The 27,612-nt window shown below is 44.2% G+C and overlaps 1 protein-coding gene across 1 annotated transcript in view; it reads right to left on the minus strand.

Moving 5' to 3' along the window:
* Nucleotides 1-251: 251 nt before the first annotated feature.
* The window catches only part of timm50 (translocase of inner mitochondrial membrane 50 homolog (S. cerevisiae)), a 40,241-nt gene continuing 12,880 nt past the window's right edge, over nt 252-27,612 (minus strand). The window contains exons 4-11 of the mRNA XM_038693453.1: nt 23,954-23,975; nt 12,348-12,406; nt 11,012-11,131; nt 8,453-8,557; nt 7,849-7,947; nt 3,353-3,509; nt 1,526-1,632; nt 252-1,443 (exon numbers count right to left, since the gene is read on the minus strand). Coding sequence (XP_038549381.1) covers nt 1,345-1,443; nt 1,526-1,632; nt 3,353-3,509; nt 7,849-7,947; nt 8,453-8,557; nt 11,012-11,131; nt 12,348-12,406; nt 23,954-23,975 — 768 coding nt within the window. The 3' untranslated portion in view covers nt 252-1,344. The remainder of the gene's footprint in view (nt 1,444-1,525; nt 1,633-3,352; nt 3,510-7,848; nt 7,948-8,452; nt 8,558-11,011; nt 11,132-12,347; nt 12,407-23,953; nt 23,976-27,612) is intronic.

Consider the following 27,612-nt stretch of genomic DNA (forward strand, 5'->3'; position numbering starts at 1 on the left):
AATCTAAACGAGTGGAAATTCAGTTTAAAAGGGGGAAATTAACTTAAGGAAAGAGGTAACTTTACAGCCATAAAAGCAATTCAGATTATTTATATAACATTCCATGGTTTTCTACTTTGATATGAGGACCAAACTCCAGTCAAACAATGCTGAGTTTAGGACACAGAGGGAAAATCTACTTTTGCAGCAGCTAGCTGTGTTCAAAACCGTTTAACAAAGCAATATAAAGTCAATAAAGTCGACACAACATGTTTGTTTCCTTCCTTTATTGAGAATGTCGATGGTGAGTTCACATCAACGTGAGTCACAGAGTCTTTAACGAGCACATGAAGAACAGCAGCTGAGCCTGAAACACCGTCCTCTCCGTCATGGGTTCTCTGTCCGGATGGTTGGTCTCTCCGGGGAGGGAGAGCCAAGGATAAGAGAATTAAGATGGACTAGAAATCTCACAAAAAGAATTGTAAAAAAAACAGACCTCCTATGCAATTATACACGTGTGTTATATGTGAAGAGACTCACGTCTTCAGAAGGAGCCACAGACAGGAAGTCACACTGACATGTTGTTGAGTCTTTTTAGAGGATTTGCAGATTTTATCTGGTGTGTAAATGTTATCAGGAGGAAAGAAAGTGGTTTAATTCTTCATTTCCTCTCTCCACCACTGGGCTCAGCTGCCAGTTTTCATTGCGGCCACAAGCCAGGGGCGATTGCACGTCCACGCCGCAGTCGCCGCCGCACATACTGAATAGACTCCTAAGAATTTTTTTTTTTTATTATAAACAATATTTATTACTTTAACATCGTCTCCAGCAGCCATCAGCACAGTTCGCGACACACACACACACACAGGAATAGGAAATAAAATACACATTCTGAAGGTGTGGTACAGGACAGAGCTCTGCTGATCTCAGGTCAGATCCTGTGAGCGGCGGCGCCGACCAGCGCTGGAGTGGCGATAGCAGCGCTGATCTCAGAACAGCCTCCAACCGCCAACAACAAGAGTTTAACGTGACCCTAAGCGTCTCTCTCTGTCGCTTGTTTTAACCAATCAAGCAGCTTGATACATTTCAGGTGACACCAAGATGATCCAGGGAGGGGGCCCCGAAGCCCCGCCCCCCAAAACCAGGAAGTGCCTCTCTCATTGGTGCAGAGGCCGGCCAGTGTTCCAGCACCGTAGACCCTCCCACCGAGACATGATTGGTTGCTTGTGACGGCGGCGACCGCTCGGCTACAGTCCGCAGGTCTCCGCCCCCCCATCCCCCCACCCACCCCCTCCTCTGGCGCCTCACCTCAACGCAGATGGACATCCTGGCTGCGATTGGTGGAAGTGTAAGAGGGGGCGGGGCTCACTGCTGTTTGGAGCGCCAGAAACGCATGGCGATGGAGCCGAGAGAGACTCCCTGCTTCTTCTGCTGGGAGAGCTCGGCCAGACGCTGCTCCTCCTCCTGAGAAACGGACATCAAACCAGTCAAATCTAAGAACATCCAGACAAAACAAAAGCAGGGTGCGTTTGATTTGTCCTCCTACCAGTGCCAGCTGAGCCTGTCTGCGTTTGAAGGCCTCGATGGGGTCCTCCTCCAGAGCGTAGTTCTCCAACACTGAACGCACGTCCTCCACCCCGCTCAGAGCGATGGCTGACAGAGAGCAGGAGGTCCAACAGTGACTTTCACTCTCATTACCAGAAAACTCAGTGGGCCTCATTCACGAAGGTTCGTTTCACTCTTAAATATGTTCAGAAAAACAGATGCGGACCGTAGTGAACCAGGATTGTTCACAATTGTTGGATGATTGTTCCAACAAACCAAAATCGCCCTTTTTGCCGTATGCAAACTAACAGTTAAAGGTCAATATCACAAGAAACCAGAGCCTAAGCCCCTCCCCTTCCGTGGGACCTTATTTCAGAAAAGTCAACGACGAGAGACGACAAATGTTTTGATCGCGTTTGCGTCACATATGGACAGTCTGTCAAAAACCCCTGGGGTCACTTTTTACCGCCCCGGATCCCCTTTGGCGCTGTTTTTGCACATGTAGTCAAGTTAGCACGAATAAATCTGCACTGTCCGGTTAGACTTTCAAAAACTACTTAATAAGGTTTAGGAAAAGATAATGGTTTGGGTTAAAATAACTACTTCCGTAAATTAAATAAATAGATTTATTCATTTAGTTTTGGTCCAAAGCGACTTACAATTGCTGTACATGTCAGAGGTCGCACGCCTCTGGAGCAACGAGGGGTTAAGTGTCTTAATCAGGGGCACATCGGTGGACGTGTCACAGTGGGGAATTGAACCCGGGTCTCTCACATCGAAGGCAAGTGTCTGATCCACTGCGCCTTCACCACCTTCTCCAACCCCACGTAAGTTAAGTCACGTTACTTGCGTAACTTCTATAAAAACATTCCTGTCTTTTTGTTTTACGTTGGAAACGAACATCATTCTCCTTGTTGAAGCGTCCGGTTTCTGGCCCACCCGTCCACTCGTCCACCCGTCCACCACCATACTCTGACTTTTCCATCAAATATCCTACACCTAACTTTAGCGTTCAGAAATGACCTACAGGGCCTTCCCCTAGTGCGTTGGACTGTGACGCTAAGGGGCTCCGCCCAGTGATGACGCGTCCAAAAGTGACGACCTGGGAGTGAGAACGCGTTGGTTGGCGACGTGTATTGTGCGGGACGAGAGATGTAGTTATATTTTAATGACCTTCTCTGTGCTGGAGTTCTTTTAAGAACCTGATGGTTTTACGCAGTTTGTTTTTAAATTTGTAAGGAACTTTATCGTGCGTCTCTACATTAAACTCCCACATTAAAAAGCTGATTTTAATGGTCAAGCACAGCCTGAAGTTTTTCATTATTTCATTTATATATTTATAAATGTTGCTCGTGGATTGTGGTTACAAATAATGATGCCTGTGCGTCGCTGTGTACGGCGTGCGGGCCTCCAGCCCACAGCTGCTGGCTAATCTGCCTGATCTTCTCAGGTCCTTAGACCGCGGCGGAAACGCACACAACGGAGGGCTGAAGGAACCTTTTAGGTCCTTGAAAAGAGAGTCCCGGGTACTTTTGGTCGAAATACGGCTAAGGTTTCATGAATGAGGCCCAATGTAGTTCACCTTAAAGACAGAAGACAAAATGCACTCATTTCCTTTCTATCTGAGGTGAGTTGAGAAGCTTTCTGTTTGTGTACAGACTAAACAAACTAGAAGTTAGTGAGCTTTAGAGGAGCTGGTCCAGACTCGTGTCTGTACTTCAGACAGAAAGCAAAAACTTTGATCCTTTGTTTAAAACGCAACAACTACTGAAAACACAGGAAAGAAAAGAAAGATGGACCCCTGAACGTCTCTCGTTGGGCGTCTTACTCTTGAGGAAGTTGGCGAGGTCATAGAGCGTCCGGTCCTCCGAGTTTCCGTCCCATTTCTTCAGAGCCATGCCGTTGAAGGGCTGCAGGCTGAACGCCTCCCGTTTACAGTCCACCACGATCACCTTGCTGGTGTCCCGGTTCAGACACGACACGTCCTGAACAGACGAGACACAGAGGTCCACATGTTAGAGATACTACGCAGAGATTAAAGTGGGATGCCAGTGCGCTCTCGTGTCTTTTTATTGAGCTTCAGATAATTATTATAGTATCACAAACTAAAAAGACCCTTTGGTTTTGTTACCCAACATAAGCTGCAGGACCCTGTTGACCTTTTTAGGGCCTAATCAAGTAACTTTATTACATTGATGATCTTTAATATTCAAAGTACAACCCACAAACACACACAAAAACACTTTCTCTGGGAGCTCCAGCTGGTGACTGTTGGTGTGTGTGTGAGAGAAACAGATGGAGAGGGCGTGCGTGCGTGCGTGCGTGCGTGGAAACCCCAGCGGACACATTGGTGCATCCTCCTCACAACCCAATGAATAAAAGGCATCCGTCTTCCTTCAGTGTGTGTGAAGCTGAAGTGTCTGAACTCACAGCTGCACAATACCGACATTTAGGTTCATTCACCCCCGTTTTCACTTTAAATGGTTTCGACCAGCCGGGTTCATAGGATCACTCGCGGGGGTGTGGGGGGGGGTTCATACCTGTTTTAAGGGTCACGGGCCGAAAAGGTTCAGACAAACAAATATACAACTTTTTGTGTGAATGACTAAATCGATGGAGGCGTTTCATTTTTAGGGTAATTTATTTACATGTCAGAACAACTGACGGTGTTAATTTCACTCTGCTGAAATACAACATTTATTTTATTTGCTCCCAGGGTCCATTATCTTCTGTCATTCGATAAGTTTCAGCCAATCACAACAAGCAACGTAGCAACAATGGCGGTTACCCCTTATACTTTACGTTTTCATAAAGCCCAGGCGAAAGTAAAAGGAGCTGTTATAAACAGATGCTTCCAGTCTGTGAAGGTGCACCTGTGTACAGGTAGCCTCGACAGCAGTGGACCAGCTGCTGGTCTCTGACGTAGACCAGATTCCCCTGCAGATCCTTCTGAAAGCAGGACTGAGCTGCTCTCTCCTCCTTGTTAAATGTATTTATTTATTGTTTATTCAAACACTGTAAACGTAAAAAAAGCCTTTCTCACTACACGCAAATCAGTGATGTTTTATGGAGGACCGTGGTTAACGCTCATTTACACCCCCGGCCTGTCAACTTCCACTGCGCCACACTCCTCTGTCTTTGTATGGAAATGCCGCTCGTCAAATCTGCTCTGCGATGTTATTGGCAGGAGCCATCTGTGGCTGCAGCCTCTGTTCGGAGACTAGAAATAGAAATGACATCTACTGCTGTGAAGAGCAGACGCCGCACCAACGACCAGCAGAGGAAAGAAACCCCTGTCGCTCATCACAGTCAAAAAGGGAAGAATCATCATAAACTGAGTGATTAAGAATAGGCCAAAATTATTTCAAGTTTATTTGTTTGGTAAGTAAATACTTAAAAAAGAACCATGCTTTCTCTTCCTTGTGTTGTGCAGGTTAAGGGATCATTCATCAATAAATCCTTTTGTCATCGTCTCCTGAACTCTGCAGTTTTTGACTTTATAAACTAAACATGAGGGCGACACCTTCTCCCCCGTCAGCGGACGTTATGAATCACACTGTGTGTCCCGACGGTAAACCCTGCGTGGACAGCAGGTCCTGGAATAAAAACAACAAAGTTTGAAGGAAGACAGTTAATCCAACTGTTGTGTTTGCGTTTCTTATCCTGGGCAACAGCCAACAAACAATAAGACGTCTGATCCATGTCAGGCCTGCAGCCGACGCTCAGATGCAGGGCAGCAGACAATAGCTGCATGTTGGGCAGGTTTATGAGAGGGTGAGGAAGGGTCTGCTCGCCGTGGCTTAGGAGGAATTAATGATGCACGTTCAGCTGGTTATGATCATTGGTCATCAACATTTCTGTCACGTCTAACTACAGTCATTTGGAGGCATGTTACGGTCGTCTGCCTGTATGAGAATAATGAGAACGATAACTTCCTGACCAACACTCCAGGGTTTATCCACGGCACTGTGCAGGTGCAGCTGGACCCGATACCAGCAGAGTTACGGTGTCCCGGGCAGCTCGCTCTTAATGGCTGCTGCGGGTTTCTTAGTGTGCCTGTAAAAACTACAGGATCGTTTAGGCCAATAGACCAGCCTCTGATCGGGAAACCCCCCCGTGATTGTTGGCTGCAGGGTTAACCGGTCGACACGCACATAAAGGATAACATAGGTGTAGGCACACACCCTGTGATGGTTAGGGTAACGGGCTTCGGGGGGCTGTAAACAAGGGTCTATCAAACGCAGAGCCAGTCCTAAGATTGCGGTCCTGAAACTGCAGCCTCCGGTACTACAGGCTGCATTAACCTGCGCTATCAAGTCACATCTGATCCCTTTTGTTTTCAAACTGTCCATCGAGAGTCTGACCTTGAGTCAGGAGCGCAATAATAAATCAGAGGAGGACTCTTAATTACTTCTGTTTGTACGGCGTTACAGCCCCAAAAAATCCTTTCTGTTTTTCATCAGCTGACATAAACGGCAACATGTGTGCGATACATTAATTACACTGAACAGTCTGCCTCCACTAGTAAAGTTCTAGGATCTAAGAATAAATGGTGAAATATTTATTTAGAGGCTGGTGGTTCAATCCCCACGCTCCTCCTGTTCACTGCTCTACATTCGACCGTGTTTGAATTAAAAGCACAGATGGCAGAAAATGCACATCAGTGGATTTAATAAACAACATCTTTCATTTCATTTCCAAACTTTCTCTTGACATAAGTAGCATTTAAACTCTCCCTCAGCATATGGATTTGCATTTAATAACTCTCTCTTAGCATCTGTTGCACTCGGGTCTGTCTTGGCGTTATGGAGATGAGATGATAAGTGTGTCTTCTCTCTGGGAAGTAGGTTAACCAGCTCCTTACAACCTCCAGCCTGTTCGTCAATAAAACACAAGAGATGACAGTTGGAGGGAGACAGAAGGAGGAGGAGGAGGAGGAGGTGAAGAGGGAGGGAAGAGAGACATGAAGTGAAGGAAATAAGAGGAGAGAAGGAAGGCAGGGGTGAGATGAGAGGAAGAGGGGGGAGAGGGAAGGAGGCAGGAGGTTAATGAGGCCTGAAAGGGAGACAGAGGGGAGGAGGGGAATCACTGGCAGCAGCAGAAGGCAGCTATCTAGAGCAGACTCGGGGGTTAATGCAGCGGCGTGCTGCCTGTCTGTGTAACTGGTGTTTCATCAAGTTTCTTTACCAAATATCACCTTTGGAATCGACTGTGCAGCTCTGGATTTCTTTACACACACGTTCTTCATGAGAAAATACAATGTTGTCGTACAAAGTTTTAGTTAACAGACAGTTCAGAGTTTGGCCTTCCAGTCGGGCAGAAAGGTGAGCTGAGGTCAGGCTGAGCCCCTACAAGTGTTTATTATCACCACATATATTGGTGTTGAAATGACTAGAAGGTAAAAAGGTTTGGAATCTGTGCAGTAGACGCTTCAGCCAGACGCTGCAAACCAGCGTATCTGTTCGGAGCAATTTCACCCATCAAAATTACATTTACATTTATTCATTTAGCTGACGCTGTTTTCCAAAGCGACTTACAGCTGCTGTACATGTCAGAGGTCGCACGCCTCTGGAGCAACGAGGGGTTAAGTGTCTTGCTCAGGGACACATTGGTGGACGGGTCAGATTGAACCCGGGTCTCTCACACCGAAGGCACGTGTCTGATCCACTGCCCCAATTACGTCCACTAAAACGGTTTGTCATGAGAGGCGGGTTGTTGCAGGAAGACGAGACGAGTTTGTTTTGTACGTAGAGGAGTTGCCAGCAAGACTTTTCTTTCCTGACGTACAACAACAAACTCCTCTCCCCAACACTTCCAGTGGCGTCTTCAACACAACAAGTCGCCTCTCACGAGTTTACAGTTTTCTGTTAAAAACAAAGGGTCCATGACGTTGTCACACACCTGGTGCACTTCCTTATTCCTTTTTTGAAATAATTTTCAGTGCTTTGATATTTGACATGTGATGCCCATTCTCTGTATTTCTAATTCTATGAACTGCCTCAGCTTTTGTCTTGTAATCCGCTCGGTGTCTTTTCTCTGTGTTCACCCGACGCCACTTACCTGCTCCAAAGAGGTTGGACTATCACTGGCATTTCACACTGAACAACGCTCGCGCTCATTATTCTTCTGCATTGTAAACAAACAAATCCTCTAAGTTTGAGTTGGAACCAGGTTATTCTGTATGTTTCAGACTGGTGATTTCAGGTTGTGTTGAGGTTTTTTTGTAACAGAGTTTTAACTCTGGGCTGAAAAGCAGCGAGCCAGGAGGTCCAACGTTGTGTAGCAGATCTCTTCTTCTAAAGCAACAGAAAACCAGGGCTGTACCTTGACATGATGCCCCTCCATGTAGCGTGTTGCATCTCTGAAGAGACGATACATGACGAAACCCTGAGGGTCGATGCTGTCGATCAGAGGATACGCCGTCTGGACACACACACAGCAAAGGAAGGCAAAATAACCATCAGCTTCAGCCAAAACACACTGTTAAATTCTATTAATTCAATTTAACCAACTGACTATTTTTTAGTTTTGAGTCAAATTCAAACAAAAACACAAACTATTCTCTGGTTTCAGCTTCTTTGACTTGAGAAGCAGCTGAAAGCTCGAGCTTTAGAGGTGCCGGTTGCCTCTGAACTGAAGCAGGCTAGCTGTTGCACCCTGTTTTTTGTTGTCTAAATCACATTAAATAAAACTGCAACACCACTGGTTCTGCTCAGTTTAATTTCTTTGGGAAACGGTAACGTGTTGGACCGAGCAGGCAATCGGATGTTCCCTGCTGTGGGGCTGCAGCTGAAACACACGTGATGGCAGCTGTCCAAGCAGAACATAAAATGTCAGCAGCGTGACACGACTGTTAAACTGTGCGTCTCCTCAGGCAGCAGATCTGATCAAACAGCATTGTGAGAATAAGTGATAAACAGGCTCTCACCATGCCGGTCTCTGCCGTGAAGATGACGATCTCGTAGAGCGGTGCGAGCTGCTGGAACAGGTAGTCGATGCCCGGACGTTTCTTGAAACGCCAACCTGTCGACAACTGGAAACACACAATAATATATAATAAAGTTATTTCCTCAGATGCAGAATGAGACCGCGTTTCGTCATTGCGTTCTTCTTCTTCTTCTTGTAGAATTCTGGCAGTGTAGACGCTCATCACTACGTTCCAAGAGGAAGAAGTAGTAATAATATACAGCAGGGGTCGGCAAATAAGTTTTGCATCGGAGCAATTTTTCTCCATTAGATGGTGAGAATAAGACTTAATATTTGATTTTACTGAGTGGCAGTTTAAGACGCGCTGCAGTGTGTGTGTGTTCTGGTGTTTGATCCGCATCCATCAATCCCAGCGCGATGGCTCTTTGTCAAGCAGGCTCCAGACTCTCAGAATGTCCTTCAGAATTTTTTTACTTAGTAAAGTAAAAGCTCTCAATTCAACTCGAAATAAAGCATTGCCGCAAAAACCTTTTACTTTGAAACCACTAAAGAGGAAGGGATTATGCGGGCCAGATATTATTGTTGGCGGGCAGTTTTGGCGAGGGTCCATAATCAGAGAGAATTAATGCGTTTCCCTCGTCAATGTTTGTATAATATATGTATATGCATCGATGCAAGTTCTTTGTTTAATCCATGTAACTGAGAAAATAGTGAGGGACGAAGAACAAAGTGTCCAAAGTCTTTATTTCAAGCTAAAATAAACAACTCTGTAATGTCGCAGTCCGTTCACCGTAAAACGAAATTTATGTGGCCTAACGTTAGCGCAATAGCACGACGGCACCTGATCGGAAAGCACCCGGTGTTCTGCCAGCGGACCACAGACAAGATAACAGCAACTTTGCCGCCAAGCAAAAGTACTTCTTAAACGATGCATCGATTAAATAATCTGCAGAAGGCTTGAGTACCGAAATCATCGTTAGCTGCAGCCCTAATGGACTGTGGTGCAGAAACAGTGACAATGTTACACACTCAGTGGCCAAGTCACAATAACATATGGTTTTACTGAATTCACAACCTCACCGCTAGACGCCAAAACTCTTACCCTTTAAATGATGTCACAGGGAATAATAAGACAGGTTTAGCTTGGAGACACTAGTTCACTGAACTTCCAGCGAGTTCTGTCTCTCGTGTAACTGGCCTCGTTAGGGAGACAACCGTTAATATAATAATACCTTCCATTATTATTATCATCATACCTTCCGTCCGTTAGAAAGAAAACGTAACTTTGACGTGGCTCACAAGTCAGTAAAAACACAGAGTAAGCACTGTATTTATTATCTTACTGCAGCTGGAATCAACAACGTGTGCTGGTATCATGTACGACGCACGTAAAACAGCGCGTCCACAGCTTCATGGAGCAGGACTATCTGTAAACGTAGCAGCAGGACAGCTGTTGCTTCGTTATGGTCAGACGCTCAGAGGTCGTGACCTTTGCACTGAATGAAGCCTGGTTGCTGAACCACCTGAGAGGGCACCCACCTGTCGCTCAAAACGGCCACGTCCTCAATTATGCATAACTTTAAGCCTTAAAAGGGAACTGGACCCTACTTTCTCATGTTTTTCTGTCTATGTGACTAATTTGAACCATTTCTTCTGAAGCCGGTTCAGTATTGAGCGTTTCTGGGACAGGAAGTAAGGTTCAAGTGGTACGGCAGGTGAAGGTACTCCTGGGTCTGTTTGAACAGGCGCCAGTTAAGGCTCTGCACACCTGTCAGGCAGGTGGACGGAGTGTGAGTGTGTGTGTGTGTGTGTGTGTGTGTGTGTGTGTGTGTCTCTCTCTCGACAGGTGGTGGGACACACCTCCAACACACTCTCCATTTTCTCCACCTCTCCCAAAAAAGACATTAACCCCCAAATTCACCTCCCCTCCTCTTCCTTCACATCTATGACAATAACATTCTGTATTTAAAGTTAAACTGATATTCTCTGTATCTCGTGTCTGGGGAAGGACTGCAGAAGAGCATCAGAGGAGGAGTAAAGAAGTGCAGAGCAGGAGTGAGAAGGGAGAGAAACGAGGTGGAAGAAGGTTTGCTTGTAATAATGACAACTCATCGTTGCCATCCATCCAAATTTTTATTTTATTAGAATTAATTTATTTTATTTTATTTAACACACTTTTACCGTTTTGACTTTATTAGTATTTTTAATATATACATGTCTTTTTTTATTATTTTTTTTTTTTTAAACACAAACACTTTTACGGTTTTGACTTTATTTGTATTTTTATTTTTAATATATACATGTATTTTTTATTTATTTACTTTTACTGTTTTATTGACTTTATTTAATGAACTGTATGAAATGAATTGTTCTTATTATATTTTAAGCTTTGGCAATATTGTTGTTTGACATGAATTGAATGGAGGTAAGCGTGCAGGTTTCACTATATAGATTGATAGCTAGCTGGTTTTTAATAAGGGAGAATAAAGTAGAAACCTCATATTTGATGGTTTTCTACTTTAAAGCATCAGCGGAGCAGGGGGAGTGTGGAGAGACGTACCGACCACTCCGGGTGCAGCAGGACGTCGGTGAGCTCCAGCACCAGAGTGTAGGGAGGCTGGTAGTACGGCTCCTTCAGGGGGTCGGGCAGCAGCTTCGGGCTCGTCGGCTCGATGATCATCTGACCGTGACATCATCAACAGGGGACCAACACGCGGGGACACAGAGACAACAGGTCACACCGTGCCAGCACATTAACCGTGAACACATTTCACAACAGCATCCAGAGTCAGACGAGGAAGTCGACAAGTCTGAGAAAATTCAGGGAAGTCCTGCTGATATGCATCAGGAAATGCCCCGGATTTATTCTACAGAGACAGTAGACATAAGTTTGTGTTTACAGGAGCCAGAATGAGCTCCTACTGCCCCTGAAAAGCCCAAACAGGAAGCTGGGATATGCCCATTTAAAGATGTTTCTACACTACAGATCCTGAAGCTGTCGCTCATAGAGAAGATGATGCATTCATAAAAACTTTACACCACAGCTTCGCTGAACGCGCTGGAGGGAAACTCCCAAACTATAATCTGCAGAAATCTCACATTACACTGAGATGTTTGTGGTGAGGACAGTTTATTTAGGAGGTACAGTTTTCCATCCGGCAACAATGTGATTTCTATTTGATTGGGGTGATTAGGGTTTTTCTGTGAATCATCTGTAACAAAAGTATAAAGGATAAGAAAATCTCTGCCGACGTGGGTGAAGAAAGCGGTTACAGCAATTACTGGAGGTTCGTTTGTCAAAAGAACCCCTTCAGATCATTTTAAAGACACCAATAATATCAATGATATTAATTTGGGTTTTTTTCCCGTTCAGTTTGATTCAGCAATTTTATTTTAGTTTGAATTTCTAGCGTAAAAGCTAACGTGATCCTGCTATGCATCTTGCCTCGAGTCTTTAAGAGTGGTCTTTAAGCTTTTAGCTTCCTACCTCCTCCTGAAAATGCTTGTTAAAGTGATAAAGTAATTCATGTATGTATTAATATATAAAAATCTGTCTGTGTACTTATCGTACATTTATACAAGAAATGCATGCAAACAAACAAGAAAAGTACAAATCCCTTCCTTCTGCAATGGATTAAATTAAACTGATTAAATCAGTTTTTTAGGGCCCAAAAGTGTCAAATATTAAACGATATTGATATGAACCTTAATAAAATATGCAACCACTCGTCAGTTGCCAAATTTCCAGGAAAAAGACAAACCTGAAGACGTGTCCCCAGAAGTAGCTACAGCCCTGATACTTTCTGATTAATTGATTTATTGTTCTGGTTTGGGTTGATGACAGAATAGTGCATGAACGCATCACGTCAGGTTCAGGATGTCTGAAGGCCACTCACCTGTCTGTAGTCCTTGAAGTATTTGAAGGTTCTTTTCAACTGTTGGACGACTGGAGGGTCTGAAAGAAAGGCCACAGTGACAGTCACCCAACCTTTCAGAAATCATCTTCAAATAAAAGACAAATAACACTTCCACATGTTCAGGTTAAAACTTCTCTGATCTAAGAGAAATTAAGGAAAATATACAGGACGATATGCTCAACAATAAAACTACAAAGGATGAGACAACACATTTCAGCTGTAGTCTTAATGGGTCATAAAAACTACAACTCCCTGGGGAGACGCCACCCCTAACAGCTGATAACATCTGAAGGGCTCAATAAGCGTGTCTGGATGAACAGCCACGCCACGCTGAAGGTGAGAAGTCAAGTAGAGAAGAAGAATTATTTACTATATATATTTTTACATCTTCCTCTTCACACAGACGTGAAACTGTTTTAATTTCAGCAGCAGTAACCTAACGTGACCTGATTTCTTCCTTTCTTGACATCAAAAGTAAAGACAGCGCCCCAAATAACCTCACGTCCAAAGACAAACTGCTTCTTCAGTTTCAAAACCACATACGGCATTATTATCAAACCGGGTCGGACTGGATGGATTTAGCGCGAGGAGGAAACACATGTGACAACGGCCGGTTTTCAAAATAAGGCGTCTGTACAGGATGGAAATAAGATTAACTGGATTATATTCACAGAAAGTATAAAACATGTTGCATCTCCCCATTAAAAGTAAACGGACACATGCGATTTACTTTACCGGAGCCTTTCGGGGCCCCGGACCCACCAACCACAGTCTCTGCACATCCTGTGGGAATCACTCTTTAATTTATGCAATGGGGGCAAAAATGGCATAATTGTGAATGTACTTGTTCAGTATTCGGCAAATTTTCTCATTTTATTCAGTTTCGGCCAAGATGAAATTTCCAATGAAAACAATGGAGTCGCGGTGTTGGTCTGTTGTTTTGCCCTCCAGGTCACTGCGCATGTCACGTGACTGAAAACTATGAATTGGACAGACATTCAGTTCTTAGCATCGTCATCTGTGGTGATTTTCAGGTGATCAAACTGTGAAACGTTTGCCTGAATTAGCTCTCCAACTGATCCCAAAACTGGGAGCTGCTGAAGGCAACAGCCAATATTAAACCAACTACACCCAATTTCCCTACATGACGGCGTAGCTTCCTCCACGTGCTGGATCCCAAGTACCGTCACGTTTTCAGAATATTGGCATCATGCTGGTTAACGGGGTATCGAACGGTCTACAGAGTAGGGGTGTCACAAGAATTTGTGACACCCCTACTCTGTAGACCGTTCAAGTTTGTGTGAAGTCGAACATTACGCAGTTTTTTAAAATGATATTATACTATTATAAACTATGAACATGCACAGTAACCGCTGCTGGCGTCAAATCTAACAACCCACAAACAAAGCTGCAACAAAACGTACAAGAAGCTCACAGACATTTTACTTTTGGAGCGAAGCTGAATGAGATGCGATTGGTCTGGATGGCGACACGAGGATCAGGTGATCAAAGTTATCAGTGTGAGGATCAGAGGAGTCACCTGGTTTGACCTGCAGCCTCCAAACTCATCAATAAGGCTGAGACACGGCCTGCTGAGGATGACGCTGATAAGTTAGATAGCCGGGTCCTGCTAATAACGCCTCCAGCTGTCAACGCGCTAATGACTAGTAATGACAATAAAGACTCAGCTTCCCATGGGGCCGCGGGCTCATTACTGCAAATAGGAGCACAAGTGCGAGATATACACACGCTGTCCATGTCGCTCTCTAAACACACACGCTGAAGCTAGCACACTCCGGTCCCAGGGGACTCAATACCCCAGAGTTCATAGCGGCGTGCTGAAGCAGGAAGCAGAAACCATCTGCCACAGTCCTGCTGTGATGACGCGCTGACGCTTTCACACGTGCGGGTGTGAACACGAGTGTGATGGGGGGGTTTAATAAAGATCAGAGGTGGAGCAAAGGTTAAAGAAGACGAATGTACAGAAACTCAAGTGTACCGACATAGAAAAAGGTTACAGGTCAAAAAGAAAAGCTTTGATTCATCTTTACAGGAATACGAGTCCTGATGCCGACATTTAGAGAGCAGGGAGGCCGAAACATAAAGCCGATACCAAAATAAGGAACATTATTCCATGCAGAGCTTTAGGGCGCTGTGACCCATCCACCAATGTGTCCCTGAGCAAGACACTTAACCCATCGTTGCTCCAGAGGCGTGCGACCTCTGACATGTCCAGCAATTGTAAGTCGCTTTGGATAAAATCAAGTCAGCTAAATGAATAAATGTAATTTAACCGGCGCTGTTGAAAAAGCTCGTTAGGAGCCAGCTGTTCATTTTTTCAGAAAGTATATATTCTGTTTCAAGTCTGTTTTTACGCTAGCCAAAATTAGCATCCCAGTTAATACAGGGCTCGACAGTAACGGTGGCCCGATGGCCCCGGGGCCAGTAAAAGCAACGTCGCGACAGCTGAACTAGAAACTCACTGGTACACAAAAACAGTGTTTAAAAAAAAATAAATTAGAAATTAATTAGAGAGTGTGCGCGTGTGTGTGCATGGGGGGGGAATATCAGTGTATCCCTGTGTCAGCCTCGTCAGTATGTGTGGATGCCTTCTGTGATGTGCTTGGTGTTGGGGGGCTTTTATTATGTTAATCGACTTGAAATGGGAGAGGATGAGAGGTGGTGTTGATGGTGGAGGACGGAGGAGTGGAAGTGATGAATATTTGTCCTCCTGTCAGCTTCAACTACCGAGTGGAGGAAGTTGGCCAAGGTAAAAGTTAATGTCCAAACTTCAGTGGCGCTCTTTCACTAGCCAACCAGGTTTTCAGTTTCAATCAGGGGCCCTTATTTGTGGTTCTTACGGTCTGATGATTTTAGCTCAGTGCACTGGTATTTATAAACAGGAAAGGATCTGAATCAGTCATATTTATTCCTGCCTTGTACTTCGGGTACTAATTTACTCCATGGTTCAAATGATCCAACTCCAGCTTCTCAAATTCTCAAAGTTTTCTTAATCTTTAAGTTTTGGACTGCTTGGTCGAAGCTACTTGGAAAAAGTCACTGGGGGTTGTCTTGTCATGTTTTAGTTTTTGACTTGATGTCTTTAGGCCTGAGAGAAACAATGTTTTATTTAAATAGCCTATATTATTAATTTGAGTTGAAATGACATAATAAATGTCTTTCTTGAATGCTTTGTTGACTATTCGACCACACAGGAAAACATTAAACGTGTCTGATTACAATAATGACGTCCGAGGTGCGGCGAGGAGCTCGGGAGCCGTGACCCTCTCACAGCAGGGGGTTGACGAGGCTCCATAAAGGCCCCGTCAACACGCAGATTTGGAAAACGTGTCGAGGCTGTCCTGCCGACGCTACCTGTGGACTATCCAACGAAGGTTAAAGTCCAGGGCAATTGGACTTGGTTGAAGATACTGGAAGACGTTTCGTCCCTCATCCAAAGGACTTCTTCAGTTCTGACTGACTGGCAGGGAAACTCAGCTATTTAACCTCAGTGGGGTCGTTGGCCCGGGTCATCGATACCGCTGGTTCGTTAGTGTTCCTTGTTGCTGTGACGACAGTCGTTACAGTCGTTAAGACTACCTGTGGCCAAGACTGAACGACCATCGTTGGTATCTTCACCTGAGGCCGAGACTGAACGACCATCGTTGGTATCTTCACCTGAGGCCAATAGGTTACGTTTGTTGAGTTTCCTGGGAAGTGATGAAAGGACAGCATTGTAAGTGGGGGATAAGTGGTGGCGTAGACCCCCTCCCCTTTTCAATGACGGCTTCTCCACCCTGGTGTAGATGTTCATCTACGATTTAACCTGAGATGCCGACAACACAAACCATCTACACCCGCTGAGTTTCCCTGCCAGTCAGTCAGAACTGAAGAAGTCCTTTGGATGAGGGACGAAACGTCTTCCAGTGTCTTCAACCAAGTCCAGTTACCCTTGACTTTAACGTTCGTTGGATAACTATGACCTGGATGACTGAGAATCTTCAGAGATACCTGTGGACTAACGAAACACTCTTGCAGGTGTCAGTCTATGTACCAGCCCTGTGACAGACTGCCATCCTCTCCAGGTGTACACCACCGATCTCAAACTACCTTCGCTTAGGGACTTGAACGGTCTTGAAGGGTTAGAGAGTTAGTGTTGTTGGCGTGTCCGCTTTCTCATACAGAGCTCTGGAGCTGTTCGCATTGCTTCAATAGAAATCTTCTCATGTATTCCACCAAACTTACTCTTTGAATGTGAAATGACTTCCTGTTTGTCTGGCGTCTTCCTTCCCCTCCCTTGTCTCTCTCCTTTCATCTTCTCCCCAAACTCTAACGCTCTTTCATTCATAGTCAATCTCGGTTCTTTGAGCGAGAGGCCTCACTTTGAGGTCGAGCCGTTTTCCTCAAAACCGGCCTGGGTGGGCCGATCTGGGCCAAACAACTTCCCTCCTGCTCTGAAAGTTCCGGCGTGATGATCCTGGCTGAGGTTGTGGTACTATGAGTGCACAGACTTCGCTGCTATACAAGCCCTGTACAACATCAGCCCAATAAGGGCCTGAGCCGACAGACACGGGCCTTCAGAACAAGGTGCTTTACAGCTTTAATGTTGTTATTTAGCTTTCTGGAACGAGCTCCACATATTTCAAAAGAGAAGAAATGCATTAGTTTTTTCTGCCCCTGTGTGGTGAGAGAATATTACCTTTTAAAGATGTTAAAGGATGGATGGAAAAAAGGAAGTGGATATAAACAGCGGGGAGAAAGAGTTAAGGAGGGAGAGAGAAAGAAGAGAGGGAGTAGCCGATCAAAACAGTGAGAGGAGAAGAAAGAGGGGGAAGGATAAACAGAGAGAGGCAGGAATGCAGCGTAGAGAGGAGGAGGTGAAGAGAGGAGGAAAGAGGGAGTAAAGAAGAGAAGGACAAGTGACAGAAAACAGGATTAGAGCGGAGATTGCAAGATAAAGTGATGTATGAAAGATGACGGGGGGGGAAGGAGAAAAGACGAAAGAATAAGGAGGCAAAAAGAAAGGGTGAGTAAAAAAGATAAGAAGAAAAGGGAGCATGGGGGGAAGAAAGGACAAATGAAATGGGATGAGAGAAGGAGGGAGGTAAGGCGTTAAATAAAAGGAGGGAGGAAAGGAGGGAGGAGGTAAGGAGTTAAATGAAAGGAGGGAGGAGGTAAGGAGTTAAATGAAAGGAGGGAGGAGGTAAGGAGGGAGGAGGTAAGGAGTTAAATGAAAGGAGGGAGGAGGTAAGGAGTTAAATGAAAGGAGGGAGGAGGTAAGGAGTTAAATGAAAGGAGGGAGGAGGTAAGGAGTTAAATGAAAGGAGGGAGGAAAGGAGGGAGGAGGTAAGGAGTTAAATGAAAGGAGGGAGGAGGTAAGGAGTTAAATGAAAGGAGGGAGGAAAGGAGGGAGGAGGTAAGGAGTTAAATGAAAGGAGGGAGGAGGTAAGGAGTTAAATGAAAGGAGGGAGGAGGTAAGGAGTTAAATGAAAGGAGGGAGGAAAGGAGGGAGGAGGTAAGGAGTTAAATGAAAGGAGGGAGGAAAGGAGGGAGGAGGTAAGGTAAATGAGTGATGAAATCCGGGGTAAAGATGGAGGTGTGGGTGGATGGAGGGGCCTCTGTCCCAAACAAAAGCTGTGGTCAGGCTCAGCATCTGCTTCACCCCCCCCCCATCAATCGTTTGTTTTCTCTCCGGGTGACAAGCGACATCGGGCCCCGGCCTCTTCAATGTTTGGACCCCTGTGCGTGTGTGATAGAGAGAAAGAGGCCTCTGGGAAAAGAAAGAGTCTGTGTTCATGTCAGAGCTGCAGGGCTGGATGATGCGTCTGAAAGCACCAACGCCGCATCCATGAGGGAATTTCATCACACGTTCTCATCAGATTTAATTATATGAATATAATAAGGCCGGAGCCAAATACAGTGACAAGATTTGCCCAATGCTGAACAAGTACATTCACATTTATGCCATTTTCCCCCATCGCATAAATTAAAGAGTCAGAATGAGCTTTTTCCTCAGTGTTTCCTGCAGGATGTGCAGAGACTATGGTGGGGGGCCCCGGGGCCCCGAGAGGTTTACTTTTAATGGAGAGATGCAACATGTTTTATACTTTCTGTGAATATAATCCAGTTAATTATATTATTTCCATCCTGTACAGATGTCTTATTTTGAAAACTGGCCGTCGTCACATGCGTTTCCTCCTCGCGCTGAATCCATCCAGTCCGACCCGGTTTGATAAATAATGCTGTAACATGAAGACTTCACAGCCTCTCTTCAGGTGAGGCGACGGCGTAGGGTAGGGGGCTACGCAGAGGCCACGCCGGCTCACTGTAAATTATGCAGGAAGTCATACTTTATCTACACTTCAATGCACATATGATTTGGTTGTCATGTGTTTACGTAAGGCACTGGCTGCTATTTTAACGTTTATATCGACACCATATAATATAAAACTTAGTGAAATGCACATGAGATTTGTTGACAAGAAGAAAAAAAATGGACACTTACAGTTAACTAGGGTTGTGTAGCAAAAACCTGGTGCCAATATGGAACCGGTTCCTAAATGACCGGTATCTACTAGACTTCATTAGAGAACCTCATTTCAGTGCCACTTAAATATAAATATTTTCCCTCTGGTGCTCCGAAACGGACATATAAAGCGACACCACTATTCACCGCAGTGCTAACTGTAGCGTCCCTCAGTGAAAGACTACGAGACGACGGCCGGCCTCGCTCGGTCTTTAGTAATGCTGCAACAACGCCGCAGCGTACGCCAAATAAAACAAACCTGGCTCGACAGGGTTAACTTCTCTTGCTCTTCACTCTCTATGTCCTGAGGATAACACGCACATGCACTCGCCCAGACCACCGCGTGAAAAGCCTTAGAGGGTGGAGAGAGTGTGTGTGTGTGTGTGACAGCTGTGACGTTTACATCAGGTCGATCCGCCGGGACTGAACCCGCCTCCAAACGAATTGTGATCGCCTGCAGATACCAATAATTCCTCCATCAATACCTCAGCATCCCGGAGGCCCAGTCCCGCCCACATTCCTCCTTCTATTCATGAGTCAATCAGTCAATCAATCCATCCATCCGTCCTTCTGTCCATCTACACATCCATCTTCTCCAGTAAGTCTGTGTCCTCACCAGACTTCATTCACTTTTTTGCAGTTTTAGTTTAGCCTCAGTCTAAAAACAGCAGCACGAAGAGAAAACAAGCCGGCGGCTGTAAACAACACATCAGCTTTATGAGCTGTGGAGCTCGGGGGAGGCAGAAACCAGGACAGACATGCAGACAGATGGAGACAGACGAGAGGGAGAAAGAGAGGAGAGATGGTAGTAAAGTTACGGACTCAGAGGGAGGAGAGAAGAGATGCAGTTTTCTAGTCAAATGAGGACAAAGTGGACATCGGGGGGGGGGGCTCTTTATGATTGATTCAGGAGGAGGGATGTGTGCAGGCAGGAGACACAGACTGCACCTCTGGGGGAGAGAGAGAGGTATTGATCAAGTGATTATTAGTAGCAGAACTCGTCTAGAGGGGGAGTCAAATCGTGGCAGAGCGACCGGAAGATCTGAAAGTCCAGAAGCTCAGCTGCAGAAGTCCACATAAATCTGGGTTAATGCTAGAGCTCATCACTCATCAATTAGCGTTTGTCTAAAAATCACGCTTGTGTTTACTGACTTGGTGCTGATGTTGTACATTAAAACTATTTTAAAGACCGACCGGACTTTTTCAGTCCCGAGAATACTGCTTTGGATCGATGCGGAGTACTGATCCAATACCAGTGTAAAATGAATAAAGCTGTATTCCTCACTGTGAGGAAGAGACTGGGAAAACTTGGTAAAACTTAATGCTATGCGTAATTGTACAGATCGGGCCCCTTGTCACAGATACCCGATGCAGATATTTCAGTTCTAATCGGGCCAATTAAAACTCTGGCAAACTGCTTCCTGGTTAAAAATTCATCCAGTTGTTTTTAGGCCAGAGCTCGACAGTAACGGGGGCCCGATGGCCCGGGGCCAGTAAAAAGTAATGTCTAAAGTAGTAACTCGCTGATCTGATCGGGCCGGTGCAAAAACATTAGTGTTTAAAACAAATAAATTAGAAACTCAACATCCTGCAGTTGCTTTGCAGCTCGTGGTGCACCGTTGTCCAATCCAGATCTGCAGTTATGCAACGAGTGGCTGTCAAATTATTATTTCTCTAATCTCAATCAAGCGGCAGCCTCTGGGTCTGAAAGAGAAACCATGCAGAGGGAACTGAAACCTGCATCCTCTCTAACGGTCAGCAGGGGGCGACTCCGCTGGCTGCAGAAAGAACTCCGGCTCCGTTAGAAAGAAAATGTTTCTACTTGTCAGCTGATTTATTCCCTCAGTAAACACTTTCCTGATGAGTTTCTGGTCTCAGTCGCTAGTTTCAAGTCTTCTTCAACACAGCATGATGTTCATTTAGTAAATTATGGTCCCATTTAGAGGAACAGAGACCAGGAAGCAGGGGAGGCTTTAGGGCGGGGCTACAAGCTGACTGACCGGTTGCTACCATGGCGACTTGTGTCAGGAGAGAGAGCACGTCATGTTTGACTGATTGTTTTGTTTTTATAATTTTAACGGATCACATTTTAGTTTAGTTTTTTTATATCCAGGATGTATTTAATAAATGATTAAACATGTTAACAGTATAACATAACTTATAAGTCTTTGTGTTGTAACACTGATAAATAACTGTTGGAGGAAGGGCCAGGACCATGACTGGTCAGGTATGATTAAGCGTGCAGCACATGACATCATAAGTGGAGATAGCGTGGGTGCACTGGGGCGGCCGACCCAGGGCCCCGGGTAGGTAGGGGCCCCGCTACGTGGGCCGCCAATGTGTTGTCAATTGCTTGCAGACACGACCGCACAAAAGAATTGCACGCAGGTAACAACCACCGCTGAAGATAACGGTGCAGCCATCTGGCTCCAGGCATTTCAGAATAAGAGCATTTTGCCTGCCTGATCTTACTGACACATTTAGATTTTGTTGATTGAGTGATGAGTGCTTGCTTTTTGACCTTCTTCTGTGATTAAGTAGGCTACGAAGTTTATTTTTTATCTGTTTAAACTGTGTTTATTGTTGATATACGAACAGGGTCTGCACAGGGCATTTTATTTTGAAAATGGCGATGTATTCTCTCCAGAGAGGAGCGGAGAGACGCTTCCGGTGCGAGCACAAGCATCGACTAGAGTGGCTGCGATCGGCTTCGGCAGCTGCGACGCAGACGGCCTCGGTGGACTTTCGGAGTAAATCCGGGGTCATGTAAACTTGGCAGCAGGTGGGCCCTGTGATGAAGCTCCGCCCCCAGTGTGCTGAGAGTCTAGCTCCGCCCCCGCATGACATGAAGTAGATTTATAACATTTTGTCTGTTTCGTTGTTAAACTTTTTATTTTCAACTTTACTGCCCTCTTTTTCAGTGAGCGATATCGTAATTTAGAATTGAGATTCATGTTTGATGACGTCATTTTCATCATGTCTCGTCTTTGTCGTGCGAACGAAACTTTGTTGATGAACACACTTTGTCAGAATCATCTGTGACAAATCTGATGACTTGTCTCTGACCTCCTGTCGGCGTGAAGCTCAGTCCGCTGCAGCTGAGTCTCTCTCTCTGGGTAAACAACCAGAATGTAAATGTGTGCTTTGTGTTTTTTAGCAGTGAGATGGGCAGTTTGGGGGATGAATGATGGGACAGGGGCATATGGAGGGTTGGTGCGAGCAGTTGGCACTGCCACCGAGGCACCGAGTGATCAATCATTCAGACAAACAGTGACACGCGCCTCGCTGCCAGGGCGTCAATAACAACATAAGTGTTCAGTAGAAGATGGAGGAGGACTCGTCTGGTGGAGGAGGAGGCCGGTGTTTGACTGAGACTCCTTCACACGTTCCCCCGAGTCTTATCTTAAGCTGACGGTTAACGGTACTATCGATTTTCATCAGTTCCTCGTCTTGTTGTTTTAGCAAGGACTCAAAAACATTTAGATTCATACTGAAAGAAAAGATCTGATTTTGTTCCTCTGCTCGTGTTGCTGCAGAATATAAAGTCCAACTAAGTTCAATTTGATTTGAATTAGGAGTAAAGTATATAACTGATTATTTTGACTGATTGCAATATGATTTACTATATTTGAGAGAATGATGAGTTTTCCTCAATTATTCACATTTTCATTTAAAAACAAACAAAAACCCATTCAGATGGGATTTTTACTGTAATCTGTACCAAACAGAGGGCTGGACGATGTGGCCCAAACTTATCTCACCATTAAAAGTTTCATATCTTTTGATATCTATAATTATCACGATAAGTATCAAATCTTTATTTCTTTCGAGTTTAAAGGCTGATTTTTGCTCCAAGGTGAAGCCACCTGATGGTTAATTGTGGTTTAAACTTTTCTTTTTACGGCCAGAACACTTGAGGCCAAACAGAGGATCTCTTCACAAATCTGAGGCAGAACATTCAAAACAAATATGATCAAATCTTTGTCAACAAAAATGCACGAGTAAAATTAAGCCAAACCTTTTTTTGGACCTTTTTCCTCAACACAACAAACATCTTAATAAAAAGTCCTAAGTCGTGTGTGTTTCAAGTGAATAAAATCAAACATTTATTGAATCAATAAACATTTGAACATTTGTTTTGTTAGTGAAAAAAATATCACGATAATTATTGTTATTGTTTTATTGTTCAGCTCTAATCAAACAACGACGTCTGGACAATCAGTCAGACTTTATTTGTATTGAGCCTTTTGTGCAAAACAATAATAAAAGTTGCTTGACATTGTGTTAGTAACCAAAATACAGCAATAGAGTCAAACTAAATAAAATTATAACATTTTATAAAGTAAAAACAAATAGAAATATTGAGATCAATAAAAAATAAATTAGGAAAATTATTAATTCATTTCTTTGAAAATAACTTTTTGACTCGTCCACAGCTCCTCTGGGAGGCTGCGACTCACTAACAGCCGGCCATATCTACATTTACACTTGTGGCAGACGCTTTTATCCGAAGCGACAGCACAAGATCGGACAATACGTACTAGTAAGAACTAATGGCATGTCATCGCATCAATAGGGTAAATAACTAGAGTTAACAAAAAGTGCAATCAATACAAGAGCATTGTAAGGGGAGAGAAGAAGAAGAGCACAGGAAGTGCGTGTTAGATTTCTAATTTTAAAATGGTATTTTGACACATTTCCCCATTAACAAATACTGCACCTCCTGCAATTTGAAGATTATAGTAGGCCATCCTGCCAATTTTGATAACATATCGATTAATTGTTCAGCCCTGATTTAAATCACTTTAAAAATCTGTTTCCTGGCAACAACATGTTTCAGACTTCAAGCACGAGACAGAAATAAACAAAAAGATCAGAATGGAAAATCAGACACGAACTTGTCAAAAAGAACCATAAGATCACGCCCTAGAAGCAACCTGAAGCGACAAAGTAAGAGCTGTCGAAACCTTTATAGAAATGAACAACAGACCAACACGTGCACACAAGTCAGTGAAGTTCTGCATAAATAAAAAGGAAATATCAGGGTGTTCGCACTCACCTCTGTCGAACTCATCTGGAATCTGAAAGATGAGAAAGAGGATTAAAATCAGGTCAATCAATCATCAGCGCTGACCGTGAACATCATCACATCAGGACCAATCAGCGCGCGTCATGTGAAACACAACAAATCAATCAGTTTGCCATAGATGGTTAAACAGACACGTGGTTCTGAAGCTGGCGGTCAGTGGGAGTGTTAGAGCAGAAGGAGGAGGAGCAGAAGAAGCAGAAGAAGAAACGGAGGAGGAGGAAGAGAAGAACAGATGATGCAGGAATGACAGAAGGAAAAGACAGATGAAGCGCTGGTGGAGACTCTGACCCACAGCGTGCAGCGCCGGTGAAGGGCTCCACCTGGTGGCCATGAAGCAGACTTTGTATTTACAACAGCAGGTTTGTGGCCTCGGTTAAAGGCCAAACAAACCTACCAAAGTGTTTTCACTTCTCTTGCCTGGCCAGACCTCTTGCGAGGGCTTAGAGGACGTTTGCAGACCGTTTGATTGATGCACATAAATTAGTGAAACAAGACAAAGACAAACACAACAAAACATACATTAAGCACATACAAGGCAACTTAGCCAGTGTAACTGAAAGCACCGTGTGGGCCTGAAGAGCCTTAAACAAATACTCAACATTAACCGTTTGGTGGCCATTTCTGTACCTGAAATAAAACTTTTTTTAGAATTCAAAAAATATGAAAGATATTCTGACATATTAACACACGTAGCTATCAGGATCAGCTTTATTTCAAAGTAGTGTTTTGAGGTGCTACACGCAGACAGACCGAGCTGTTCACCCTCAGACAGCACTTTTCAGGAAAAAGAAGCACAGTCCTGAGGTTAAAATGCAGGAGAAGTCCCTGAAAAAGTTAAAAAGCTCCAGCACGTGACTCATTTAAACCCTCAGTTCTCGGCGGCTGTAAAGCCGATGAGGGAGAACAGTGAGGAAGACGGAGAAGGATCAAGCTGCGAGAGCGCTGAACGAACCTCCTCTCATGAAAACTGGCAGCGCATTGACAATACGTCATTAGAAGGGAAGCAGACGCTGACGCGCGGGGGAGAAGCGACGTCAGGGGCGGAGAGGTGTGAAAGAGGCCGTTAAACCTCATCAACACCTCGGTACGACTGCAGAGCTGCAGCCTGGGAGAGCAGGAGGGGGACGGGTTCCCACACAGTCTGACCAGGAAATAAAACCCAAACCAGTTCAACACAGGCGATTCCACCATATGGGATTTACCACGGGACAATCATCTGGGGCACAACAGCAACACTTTCAGACATAAAATGAACACCACCACACGCGCACGATCCGACCCTCACATAAAACACACACTGTGCGGCGGCAGCAGCTCGGAGGCCGGCACACTTTGTCACACCAAGTGTGCACTTTGAAAAAGAAAGGAAGGAGCGCAAAAGTTCAGTTCTGACACGTGTAGCGTCCACTGAAGGACAGGAAGAAAAGGAAGGTGAGATAAGCGTGCAGTCTCAACAGAACCTCCCACAAAGAGCAGTAAAAGAAGCAGCTACCATGATACAAGACTACAAATTCAACAGGAGCATCATCTGCCAAATCATTCCAGAAAAATATATCATCATAACAAGCCAAGGTAAAATAACTACATGCAGATCTTCAATAAAAGCATCCAGCGATGTCTGAACATCTTTGTGCTGTTATCACGAGATCAGGTCACATCATTCGATATCGATGATTATCACGATAAATGTCGAATCATTATTTCTTTCCAGTTTAAAGGCTGCTTTCTGCTCCCGAGTGAAAGTTTGCTTTTAAACTTTTCTTCATGGTCAGAACAAACACTTGATCACTTCATCTATCTGAGGCAGAACATTCAAGTGTTTTCAACAAATATGCACGAGTAAAATTAAGTTAAATGTTTCAGTCCCTTTTCCTCAATATAAATAAATATCTGTAGTATGTAACAACGAATTAAATCAAACACTTTTTGAACATTTGTTTATTGTTCTATACTGTGAAAATCATCATTACTGTTTAATTGTCCAGTCCTACTTTGTACCCAGAATCCCTCAGGGTTAGCAGCTGCGTCTAAACTATTAGAAAGCGTAAAATGTTAAATGTTTTGTCTTTGCCGACGTGTTTAGGCCCAGTCTGATCTGGTTAAACTCTCGTTTCCCTCAGTTTAATCTGCTGGCTGTTTCATTGGTTTAAGCAGACAATCCCATCTGTTCATTTATAAAAAGTTTATGAAATACTTTTACTAGAACATGTACTATATTGTGATACCATACATATCAATATCACAATATATATAATAAAGTGAGATTGATATGTGACAGGATTTGTACATTTACAAAACATTTAGAGCTGCAACGATTAGTGAAGTAACTGATCGACAGATTTGGCTGCTTTTCCTCATCTCACGTTATTGTAAATTTCTTCTTTCGGGGGTTTTTGTTTTGAGTCACTGGCATTTTTCACTGCTGTTTTTTGATGCTTTCTCAACCAAGCAGTTAATTAATTGACAACATAATCATCAGATTAAACACATTTCTCCTATTTATTTATAAAAGGCATTTGGAAACAGAAATTCAAGTTGCAGGCGATCTGATGAAAAATCTTCTTACGGCATCGAGGCTGTACGGAGATCGCGGCCTTGCCTCAGATATCATGAAAGATGAGAGAAGTGTGTCCTCACTTCCTGTACCTTCACCTCACAGCCTCCTGAGAGAAGCTTGAACTCAGTAAGACGTGGGAGAAGTGTGCCTCCTCGCCTTTGAAGCGCTTCAGTCTGCCTGTTGGCTAGACAGGATACAGCCAGACGCTTTATAATGTGTGAGGACCAGGAAGGACAGTCCTGGTTCCCGCATCCTCAAAAGGCTTCAGAAGAGAACTCACCAACTACACAAATCTGATCCTGGTCCCACCATCACCATGAAACGGTTTCTTTTTTAAGCTTATTAAAATGATGGCGTTTTGGGAGTAGAATCCCAACATGCAGACACGCTGAAACGCAAACCTGACTTTCAAAAACAACCGGTTATGTGCTGTGATTGGCTGATGAGGGGGAAAAAAAGAAACCAAGGTTTGACCCGTGTCGGTCCGAATGGGGTATTATTGTTACGCAGGTGACCTCTGACCTCTGGGTAACAGTAGTAGGTTGAGTGAAAAGACACTCCCTGATTCATCTCAGTTTTCTGATCAGCTGATTGGTCAGTTTGTCTAAGCAGTGCACAGAAATGAAATCAATAAAAGAACAAACTTATTCTTCATCAGCTGTCAGTTTTCTGTACATTGACGAGAAGTGATTTTAGCGCTCTGTTGAGTTCAACAATCCTCCGTACTGTCACGCGAAGCCCAGCCAGGATCGAAACACTGAAAACCACAGCCAATATTTTTATCATTCATAAAGAGCAAGATATTAACTACGAAGAGAATTACCTAACAAAACATTTACATTTTGACCGCACAAGCCCAACCAAAATAAACATCTTAATAAAAATATAAGCCCCAACTCGTGTATGATTCAAGTGAATAAAATCAAACATCTATTGAACGCTGTTAAAGATGACGTTACTGGTGGCACTACGCAGTAATAATATCTGATGTCACACTGTGTTGATCTTTTTGAATGAACGTGGTCTCTCTCTATGAATTCAAACTTTATATCTGATCCGTCTTCTGCACAGC

This window comes from Micropterus salmoides, unplaced genomic scaffold (assembly GCF_014851395.1).
Source record: "Micropterus salmoides isolate LMB-PRFRI ecotype aquatic unplaced genomic scaffold, ASM1485139v1 Ms_hic_scaffold_3, whole genome shotgun sequence".
NCBI classification, from domain to species: domain Eukaryota; kingdom Metazoa; phylum Chordata; class Actinopteri; order Centrarchiformes; family Centrarchidae; genus Micropterus; species Micropterus salmoides.